The sequence below is a fragment of the Macaca mulatta genome, chromosome 17 (genome assembly GCF_049350105.2).
Source record: "Macaca mulatta isolate MMU2019108-1 chromosome 17, T2T-MMU8v2.0, whole genome shotgun sequence".
NCBI lineage: Eukaryota > Metazoa > Chordata > Mammalia > Primates > Cercopithecidae > Macaca > Macaca mulatta.
Genome location: NC_133422.1, coordinates 106,695,848 through 106,707,201, shown reverse-complemented (window position 1 = coordinate 106,707,201; position 11,354 = coordinate 106,695,848). Strand labels below are relative to the sequence as shown.

Here is an 11,354-nt window from a genome sequence, read left to right as displayed (position 1 = left end):
TCAATGAGTCCAACAGAGCTTGCAGCCCATCCACCATCAGAATCAGTTTGGATAAGAAAAGTTGCCCAAGATGTGTCCTGGTCACCCCCAGCCCCTACCCCCAGCTAATGCTGTAGGTCACACACACCACCTGGAGCAAACCTTCACCTTCCACAACACACAGTCCCAGCCAGCATTCCCAAGCTTGGCAAACGTTCTGAAGCAATGAGGCTTCGTGTGTGCGCATGTGTTGTGTGTGTGTGTGTGTTGCATGTGTGCATGTTGCACATGTGTGCATATTGTATGCATGTGCATTGCATGTGTACGTGTTGGATGTGCATGTACATTGCATGTGTGTGCATGTTACATGTGTGCATGTTGTGTTGCATGCATACACATGTATGTCCATGTGTGCATGTTGTATGTGTGCACGTGTTATATGTGCATGTGTGTTGTGTATGCGTGTGTTATATGTGTGCTTGTGTGTTTTGCAAGGCATGGCAGCAGGGAAGAGACTCTCAGGCCTTCGTAGTCTCTGTTCCTCATGGACGAATTCTTTATGTGCTCTGAGATTATGTTATTTGTAGACAGAATATTCTGATGCTCTTATTTCCAGACTCAATATATTTTTTTGTTTCTTGTTTTCTTTTTCTTTTTTTTTTTTAAACCCAAATCCCACGCACCCTGTGGTTTAACACTTAAATAAACCAACTCCAATTGGGATTGTGTGAATAAACAATTTTCCTTTATGCAGAATGGTTCAGAGAACGTGGGCATGTGCACACAAGTGCCCTGTTCCAGAGGCTGGCACGTGGGGGTTCTAGCAGGCTCGTCTCCTGTGCAGAGGCTCTGGGGCTGTGGCCTCACTGACTGTCTCGGCTCTTTCTCTGAGAGCTGGTCCTCTGCTGCTCGTTACGGAAAATGTTTCCTGTGTAGAAAGAGGAGATTTTGAGCCTGGCAGTGTGTGGTATGAGGGAGATGGGGACACCGTCAGGATCAAGGGACACCAGGGGACAGGAGGAACCGAGCCCTCAGTTATGGAGGGAGGGGAGAGCCCTGCAGATGTATCTGAGGCAGGAGGACAGAGGGGGTGCTGGCTGCGTCGGGCTGCCTTTGGCTCTCCCCGCAGGGCCACCCTGTCCAGAGTAATTTCCCCTGCATTCTCCCTCAAAACCCATCGACAACTCCAAGCTTGGCAGGGCTGGGCCGGTCCTCCTCCTCCCCTCACAGTGGCCGGCTATGGATCTCATTCCTGGGATGTCAGTACCAGGAGGTGGGGGACTCCCGGTTCTTCACTGTCCAGCATTGCCAGGGCTCTGGAAGTCCCCACTGTCAACTCTGGGGCTTCTGTTGCCGACGGCCGCACCTAGAGGTGCTGGTGACGCACAGGAGCTTCATCAGTGGAGAGGCCCCTATCTTTTGCTGTCTGAGTTATAGGAGAATTTGTGGTTCTCCCTGCAGAACAGTCAGGTCCCAGGGAACTGGAACCTTGACAAGGTCAATCATGAAATTGTATCTGAAGCAGCAGAGGTTGTCCTGGACAGTGGCACGGTCTGGGAAACTGGCCGTGGCTTGAACAACCGCTCACTGCCCTTTCCACACCGTGTGTGTTGGCCTGGTCCCTGCTGCTGGGGATATGTGCCGACCTTGTGGCCTGGGTTTTCGTGGTCTGACTGGGGACTGACACTGGCCTGGCAAAGTTGGAAGGTGCTCCAGATGGAAGGTCTCAGGCTGCGTGGACGGGCATGTGCTGCAGGGTATTGGGGGGAGGGTCTGGGCACACTGGGCCGCCATGTGAATCAGGGATGCCAGGAGGACAGGAGGGCTGTCAGCCTCACCCAGGACTGGCTCCCAGGTGTTCTGGAAAGCTCCGAGGAGAAGCCTTGGGCCAGGGGCAGAAGCCACAGGATCTGCATGGCCAACTCTTAGCAGGCGGGCAGTGGTGGAGCTGTGTGAATAGGGAGTGGAGAAGGGCTGGACTGGGGGTCCTCACCCCATGAGAGGGTAGGGGGCTTCCTGACCGGGGTGTGGGGGCCCTTCCTGGGCCTGTCACAAAGGAGCAGGCTCCTGCCACCACGTGGTTGGGACCCTTGTGTGGGTGGGTGGCGGCAGTCTTGTGAGTCCTGATTATTCTTGGGAAAAGGGGAACTGGTCCCCTGCTCCATTCAGCTGAAAAGGGAGAGCACTCCCTCACTGACAAGGGCCTTGACTCCTTGAATTGGACTTGTCCGGTCAGGTGTCCACCCATCAGCGGCTGGACAGGGCTCCTGTGGAGCTCAGGTGGGTCCACCTGGGGCTGGGCTCACCTGCTCTCCCTGGAGCTGCCTGGTGACACACCTGTCCCTTGAGCAGGAAAAAAAAGCCCCAAATGAGAAGACATTTATCTACTATTTCCAATCTACCTGAAGATCTTCCAATATTTTGAAGGATTTTGTCCAGAAAGGATAGATTTTCATACTGAGTGTTCTTTGAATTCGTCTTTTCTGTGGGGAAAACAATAAGTACAATGATCACGCTTTGTAAATAATTAAGGCATGATTCCACGTTTTCGTTTAACTTCAGGGAGCTGTAAGCGCTGAGCAAAGCACCCACGCACAGAGCAGGCGAGGTGAGGTGCCGCGGCTTCTCAAGACACAGCCTCAGGCGAGGCCATCAAAACCTTTCCTCCAACAAGCCCCAGAAAGTGTGGCTTGGTGCCCAAGCGATGAGTGGAGTCCTACATCTTCGTGCTTTCTCTGTGTTTTCTCTTTACACTCTTAGGAGACGCTAGCATAGAAGTATTCTGTCCACTGTGTCCTAAGGGCTCCCCACCGCCGGTGGTGAGCAGGGCTCCCTTCTGTGGATCTGACACTCATGGTCACTTGAGCCACAGTCCTTGGACCTGGACACAGGTTTTACAGACGCTGAATTTTCCCCACGTCTCTTCCTGTCCAGCCCTTTCTACCAATAACTGTGCTGTGTGGTCCCCGCTGCTCAGGGAGAGGTGCAGGCAGTGTGGGGTGGCATCGGTCCAGCAGCGGCTCCAAGTCCCCCCAAACCGGCCCTGGTCGCTGCAGCTGGTGGCTGGGGGGCTCCCTTTGAAGCAGCCCCCAGCCTGGGAGGTGCCCTTTCCTCTGTAGGGGGGCACCCTACAGAGAACCCTAATCCTCTTCCTTTATTTACTCTTCTTACTCTCAAAGTACGCCAGGAGGCCCCACCTCTCTTTAGTTCTCCCAAAACTCTGCAGGTGCAACCTGGAACCCTTAAAAATACTGTTTGGTCATCTGCATTTTGTGAACACATGAATAATGACTACTGTTGATGGGCCTGGCCCCTCAGTCTCATTTCTTGGAAACAAGAACCTCTTATGTATACCTGCTGAGCACCTAGCAGGCTCAGCAGGGATTGCAGAGTAAATGTCTCTTGTTGACATTAATGTTACAGGAAATGAATGATTATTACATGAATTTATATATGTCCCATGGGATACTTAGATTTACCAGGTCCTAAAGTCTTAAACTGAAGTTTAGGCACAGTCAGTATGTCAGGAATGATATTATGAACCACAAAGCTTTTCCTACTCCCAGAAGTCACGGATTACATGGGGAAGTTGGGTTTTCCGGCAACAAGGAAGGGAGGGTAGTTACAGATCTATTTTCCTCTTAATTCATTTTACATTAAGAGGAACGTGGATCTGCAAACATTCATTAAAGGCTGTGGGCATCCCTAAAGGCTGCTTCAGGCTTTAAAAACATTTATCTAAATTAATATTAGGTGCTCAGTTTATATATTTAATAAAGATACAAGCCCATGGAACAATTTTTAAGGTTTAGAAAAGACGGTCAGTGAAACATCAGGCTGTTTCCGGTGGTTGGCCCTCACTACCAGTTTCCTCCTGGAGGCTACCACTGTGACCCACTTTCCTGTGTATCTTTCCAGGGGTAACCTACACCGGAGAGATTGCTGCCAATTTCGTACTCAAAATGAATTCGCACAGTGCTTTTTAAGAGAAGAGTCCTTAGAAAATTTTGGCAGATAATTTAGGTTAGCTATTTGTGGAAACGTATGTAATTCATCATTTAATACAAAACATTTTATCTTAAATTTGCTTATTTGTAGAGTGTACTCTCTAGCCCTTGGGAGTCCCAGGGAAGCGTATACGATGCTAACATTTCCCCGTTCCCCATGTATGTGTGGTTTCATTCGACCGTAGGGCACCTGGTGAAGCCCGTGGGTAATACTTAGTCTTCATGTGTAGACGAGGCCTCAGTGAGGCAAAGCACCTTCCTAAGATCACTGAGGTTGTATGCAGCCGAGCTGGGAGAACCCAGAGGCCATCACCCCAGTCCTCCCTTTTCCTTCCAGAGTTGAAATGCAGAGCTTTTCACAGTTCCAGGATTCTCAATGGAACCACATGGGTAAAAATCTAGTATTTGAATTTTTAATGTCTGGAAAGGATGGAGTAAAAAGGATGAGACTTATCCTCCCAATTTAATTAAAAAACAAGAAAAAATATATGAAACAGTGATTTCCCATATATCAGAGAATAAGCAGCAAAGGCCAGTGATCTACTGAGAGATGGAAAGCAGCTGAGTGCAGCCCTAGGATTGCTTCAGGCATTGTCTGGGGAGTTTCCAGGGCAGCATTAGGAGTGAGAACTTAGGCAGAGCCCAGTGATCTCAATAGGCTGAGGGGTTTGGAGAGGTCAAAGTAGCTAGAGTTCAAAGGACAGAGTGAGAGATACACACACACAAACACACACACAGAGAGAAAGAGAACATCTTGCAGAGACCTATGGAAAAGAGCTTGTGAGTGCAAGCTCCCTGGTGCCGGGGGCCTTTGGATTTTTCAAATGCATGTGATATCCCACACTTGGCTATGAAAAAATTCAGTGGTTACTTCTTACCCACTTGTATGGTGGTGACCTGTTTTTCTCCTGCTTGACCAAAAATGAGAAAGCTCATGTGTTCCAGCTCTGTTTGGGTAGGCTTGCCTCTCTTTTGAATTCTGCCTAGTTAACTACCCTGCTACTAGAATGTTCTTATGGGCTCAAGGAAAGCCTTGGTTGATGATCCCACTTTTTATTATTAGGGTGAGAGTAGCATTTTTGTTTTTTTTTGAAACAGAGTCTTGCTCTTGTCACCCAGGCTGGAGTGCAGTGGCATGATCTCAGCTTACTGCAACCTCCGCCTCCTGGGTTCAAGTAATTCTCCTGCCTCAGCCTCCCAAGCAGCTGGAATTACAGGCACCCACCACTGCATCTGGCTAGACAGTAACAGTTTTGTTTTGTTTTGTTTTGTTTTTTACAGCATTCTAAGTGGAGATAGAGAACCTGAAACATACTTATGTTGAATGCTGTATCAGAGTGTTCAATTATCAGAAGTTCTTGAAGTCTAGCAATGCTGTTATCTTGCCTGCTGCTTATTATCCATGGCGTATTGCTTCCCATCAGTTAGTGTTTTGAATTATAAGCTCACCTTTGGCAGAGCTGTTGTCTGTGAAAATCCTGTGAAGCCCAAGTTAAGGGAATCGTTCTTTACATCAAGTGTGTATTTGCTTCCACCAAGTGCCCTCTGACCCGGGGTGTAACCACATGAGACTTCCTGTCATGCTGGTTTCACAGATGAGCTATTCCAGAATACACAGAACTTGAAGTCCCCATGTGGTGCAGGCTGACACAGACGGATTTCCATTTCCCTGTGCTGGTAGATGGATTTTTATCTACACTATCCTTTTACTGAGGGTGTAGTCTTGTTAGCAGTCATAGCATTATTCAGGGATTTAATTTGCAACACTTTTCTTCCCTAGGCCTCATCTTCTGCAAATAAACTCTAACAGCCAAATTTCTATATTTCATAAAGGAAAATCATAGTTGAGGATTGTTCTGCAATTAGATCTGTAACTTACTGCTCTGGATTTTAATTCTCTCTTGGTTTTCTAGCCCTGAAGATTTCCTTTCCTTTGCTGTCAGATCATAATAGACATTTAAAAATGTTTATTATGTTTTATCTACAATTTGTAAAGATTTTCAACTTATATAGTTTTCAACATTGGCAAACACAAATAAGTAAATTGAATCTTCTAAGTCCTTTGATTTGATTTCCATGTGACTAAAGACTATGGCAGCTGCCTAGGCCTGTGTCTCCCAATATTTCCTCAAAAAATGACACAGAAAAACAGGAAAGAAAAATAAGATTACACAAAACTAGACATTCAGGCATAACCTAACTATAAGATACTCAAGTATCAAAATAACAGTAAGTAAAAAATAAAAAATAAAAATTTCAAAGTTACAGTGAAGAATCTTTGCTCCTGCCCTACATCCACTCCATGCAACATTTATTGATGACCAATGGCAGGTTGAGATAAAACAGTGAGAAAAGTGAGTTAGAAAAAGCCTAACATTGATCTGAAAACTCTATCAGAATAAGCAAGTCCACTGTAAGACTGAAAATACTAAATATGGGTCCTGGTAGATCAGAGAAAGGTCTACAGAGAAGGAACTTAAAAAGCACATGTGAATTTTATGTATCAGTCTTCAAAATACATAACACCTGAGAAAGAGAAAAAGACCCCCCCCCCAAAAAAAAAGAAAAAGAAAAAAAAAGGAGTAGGCTGCCTTTAGAAATTGAAGGACAAAAGACAAAAGTAGCAAAAGGGGAACATGTATGGTCCTGTGAGATTATAAAAAACCAAAAAATTCAGAGGATACACTTATTTTTCTTGTACCAAAGCAATCAAAATATTCACTAAGAATCAGTATTTTTCTATACTGATATAACTTAAATGAAAACTGAATAAAAGGTAGAAAAGTAAGGCAGAAAAACAAGAAAATGTAATGAAATAAAGAGATAAGTAAAACATGAATGAGGAAATAATAGCAAAAGTATAATAGAGGCAAAGAAGAAATAACATTTGTATAATTGGTGTAATTGAAGAAAACAGCAGCATTAACTATGGTATAGAACTAATATTTAAAGTTATAATTAAGATAACTTTATAGAAAAATAATAGGTGAGTCTAATTTTGAAAGGATCCATTTTGTATCTGGGAAAATTAATACCAAGATGTATCCTAGTAAAAACATTAGATTTCGAAGATAAAACAACCAAAAAAGCAAGGCAACAATGAAGCAGCATTCTCTATCAATTCAATGAAAAAACAAAGTGTAAACCAAGGATTTTATATCCATCTAAGTGTCTGTCAAACATCAATTTAAACATACAAGAGTCTAAAGATTTGTCCGTAGCACATTCTTCAGTAATCTGCTACAGGATGAACTTCATCAAACCAAAAGTTACCTGAACAACCTCAATGAGAACAAGTGATGGTGAAGGTGGATACACACACAAACACACACACAACTTATAATCATATATGTAAATGATTGAAACATAGATGAGACTGGAAAACTAATATACAAATGCTATATGTATTGACAAAATAGAAGTGATAAAACTAAACTATGGGAGGTGATAAGGGAGATGAAGAGGAAAATAGAAACTCATTGATGTTGATGCCTAATTGAATCAATTAGGCAATGATTAATAGTTCAAGTACACCATTAAAAACTGATAAACCAGGGGCTGGGCATGGTGGCTCATGCCTGTAATCCCAGCACTCTGAGAGGCCGAGGCAGGTGGATCCCTTGATGTCAAGAGTTCAAGACCAGCCTGGCCAACATGGTGAAACCCAGTCTCTACTAAAAACACAAAAATTAGCCAGGCGTGGTGGCAGGTGCCTATAATCCCAGCTACTTGGAAGGCTGAGGCAGGGGAATCTCCTGAACCCAGGAGGTATAGGTTGCGGTGAGCCGAGATCATGCCACTGCACTGCAGCCCAGGTGACAGTGACAGTCTGTAACAACAACAACAACAACAACAACAACAACAACAAACAATCCAGAAAGTGGAGCAAGATAGCTAAATATTACCCTCCAGCGACTGACCCCTGTAGGAACATAAAATTGAACAACTATGCATGCATGCAAGAAAGCACCTTTACAAGAACTGAAAAATCAGATGAGTGATCATAGTACCTAGTTTTAGCATAATAACAAGAAAAGACACATTGAAGAAGATAGGAAGGACAGTGTAGTATTGCCTACACCACCCTGCCCCAATACCAGGCAGCACAGTGCAGAGAGAGAATGTGTGCTTCAGGGAGGGAGGGAAGTAAGTGTGGGACCTTGCATTGTAGCTCAATGCTGGCCTCACCACAGTGGAACACAGCACCTGGCAGAATTCTGTGGTCCTTGATTCCAGGCCAGTGCCCACAGAGGGACTATTTAGACCCACCCCAGGCCAGAGGAGAATCACTGCCCTGCAGGATGAACCTGAGTCCTGCCCTGCTTCACCACTGGCTAGCTAAAGTGGCCATAGGTCCCAAATAAATTTCAGTGCCAGCAGGGCTATAGTGACCACAGTCCTTCGGTGAACCCTGTGGTGCTGCACTGGTCTGGGAGGCAGAAGGCTTGGGATGCAACCCAATTTAACACCAGATGCAGGGGCCATAGGAGTGCCCACATCACAACTCTCTCAACTCCAGGCACCGTACCTTAGAGAGAGACTCCTTGTCGGGAGAAGGAGAGAAAAGAGTACAGGGTCCTTTGCATTGGAACCTAGCACAAACCCTGCCACAGAAAAACCACGCTGGGAAGAACCCAAAAGATCCTGATTCCAGGCTATTCTGCCAGACAACATTTCTAGGCCGACCCAAGGCTGGAAGACCGTAATACCACTCTGGTATGATGGTCCTGAGTCCTGACTGGCTTCACCACTGGCTGACTAAAGTGACCTGGAGCCTCGAATAAACATCAATGGCAGTAAGGCAGTAGCAGCTGCAGGCCTTGGATGAGCTCTGGTGCTGTGCTTGTCTGGGCAGCTGTGGGACTTTGGGTGAGACCCAGCATAATGCCAGCTGTGGCGGCCATGAGAGTGCTTGTATCACTCCTTTTCCAACTCCAGCCAGCTCAGTGTGGAGAGAGACTCCGTCTCTATGGGGAAATGGAGGGAAATGAGTGAGGGACTTTGAGAGCCCAGAGAATTCTCCCTGATTTTCCCCAACTGCATCAGAGCTGGGTATCTAGGAGGTTGCAAGAGACTTGCAGTGTAACTGGACTTAGGATGCTCTGTAGTACAAAAATGGCTGCAGTGACCACAGGCTTAAGGAACTCAACAGTCAGTCAGTATCCTTTGAATCAATGAAAGGTCCTCTGAAGGATGGGTACAAACAAAGCCCATGTGATGACTGGAATAAATATCTAACTTTTCAATGCCCAGGCACCAATGAACATTCAGAAGCATTAAGAACATTCAGAAAAATACGACTCTGTCAAATAGATGAAACAAGGCACCGTTAGCCAACCCCAGAGATATGAAGATGTGTGACTTTAAGACCGAGGATTCTACAAAAATATAGCTATTTTGAGGAAGACTTCAATAAGAGACAGAAAAGGTTGGGTGTCGTGGCTCACACCTGTAATCCCAGCACTTTGGGAAGCCAAGATGGGCAGATCACTTGACGTCAGGAGTTCGAGACCAGCCTGGCCAACATGATGAAACCCCATTTCCACTAAAAATACAAAAATTATCTGGGCATGGTGGCATGTGCCTGTAATCCCATATACTTGGGAGGCTGAGGCAGGAGAATTGCCTCAGGATACCAGCCTCAGGTGTCCCTTTATGGGAACACAAAAGGGACTAATACTTAGGCCATTTAAAAATATACAGTCAGAGGGGAAAATAAAAAAGAATGCAGAACACTTATGAAATCAAGAAAGGGCAAATCTAAGGAGTCGTGGCCTTAAAGAAGGAGTAGAGACAAAGATAGGAGTAGAAAGTTTATTCAAAGAAGTAATTACAGAAACCTTTCCAAACCTAGAGAAAGATAAGAATACTAAGGTACAAGAAGATCAAAGATCACCAGGAATATCCAACCCAAGTAAAACTACCCCAATTTATCAAATAATCAAGCTCTCAAGTATAAATGACAAAGAAAGGATTATAAAAGAAGCAAGATAAAATAATCAAATAACATCTAAAAAGGCTCTGATACATCTGGCAGAAGACTTCTCAGTGGAAACTTTATAGGCCAGGAGGGAGTTGGATGACATATTTAAAGTGCTAAAGGAAAAAAAAAAAAAACCAAAAAACTCTTCCAACCAAGAATGCTCTACTCAGCAAAGTTATCCTTCAAACCTGAAAAAGAAATACTTTCCCAGACAAACAAAAGCAGAGAAAATTCATACCCACCAGAACTGTCTTACAAGAAAGACTGAAAAAAGTCTTCAATCTGAAAGAAAAGGGTGCTAATGTGCAACAAGAAATTATCCGAAGGTATGAAACTTACTGGATAAACACTATAGGCATTTCTATCAAGGCCGTGAACAAGGTAAGAATGCCCACTCACTCCATTACTATTAAACATTATCCTGGATATATCAGTCAATGCAATTAGCCAAGAGACATCAAAGAGATGCATAAAAATTGGTAGAGAAGAAGAAAACCATTTCTATTTATCAGATGATAATATGGCATATCTGGAAAACCCTAAATAATCAGTGATAAAGCTAACTCAAACAAGAAAATAATTCAGTAAGATAGCAGGACAAAATTAACCTATAGAAATCAAAGCATTCATATAAAAGACCAGTTAAAGTACACAATGATAGATAAAATCTTGCTTCTAATAGCAAGACGGTAAACTGAATACTTAGGAATAAGCTTATATGAGAATATAACACCTATGCAAGGAAGACTTAAAAATATTCCTGAAAGATAGGAAATGACATTGAACAAATGGAAAGACATTACTTATTCTTAGATAGATCCACTCAACATTGTAGAAGTTGCAGTTATTTTCTAAATTCCTTTACAAATGTAATGCAATCCCAATAAAAATATAAACACAGGGAAAGGAAATTAGACATATTACCAAAAATATAATCAGGGAAACATGGAAAAAGAAAAGCTAAAAAGAACTAAAAGAGGGACATGTGTCCCACAGGTTAAAATACACTCTGAATAACACACTTTGGTGCTGGCCCTTTAGTAGAGGACTGTGCTGTATGGCCCAGATAAGGACAGTCACACACAGAAAAACTCAGTGTATAATACGTGTGGCTTTGCAAATCATGGGACAAAGATGGACTTTTAAAAAATGGTTCAGGGATAACTGGGTAGCCATTCGTAAAAAGATAAAATTAAGAACACCTCACACCATGCTCAGAGGTAAACTCCAAATGGATCCAAGAGCTAACGTAGCAGATGAAGCCCTATAAATACTGGAGGAAAGCAAATTCCTCTTTAGACTCAGTGTGGAGAAAGACTTTCTAACTCAGAAAGTCAAAGCTAAAGGCGGCCAGAGATTGATAATTTTGGCTACACAAAAATTGA

The 11,354-nt window shown here is 43.9% G+C and overlaps 1 protein-coding gene across 1 annotated transcript in view; it reads right to left on the bottom strand.

Moving 5' to 3' along the window:
* Nucleotides 1-704: 704 nt before the first annotated feature.
* SPACA7 (sperm acrosome associated 7) overlaps nucleotides 705-11,354 on the bottom strand; it is a 29,042-nt gene continuing 18,392 nt past the window's right edge. The window contains exons 6-7 of the mRNA XM_001086614.5: nucleotides 2,382-2,462; nucleotides 705-907 (exon numbers count right to left, since the gene is read on the bottom strand). Of these exons, the coding sequence (XP_001086614.4) occupies nucleotides 843-907; nucleotides 2,382-2,462 (146 nt within the window). The 3' untranslated portion in view covers nucleotides 705-842. The remainder of the gene's footprint in view (nucleotides 908-2,381; nucleotides 2,463-11,354) is intronic.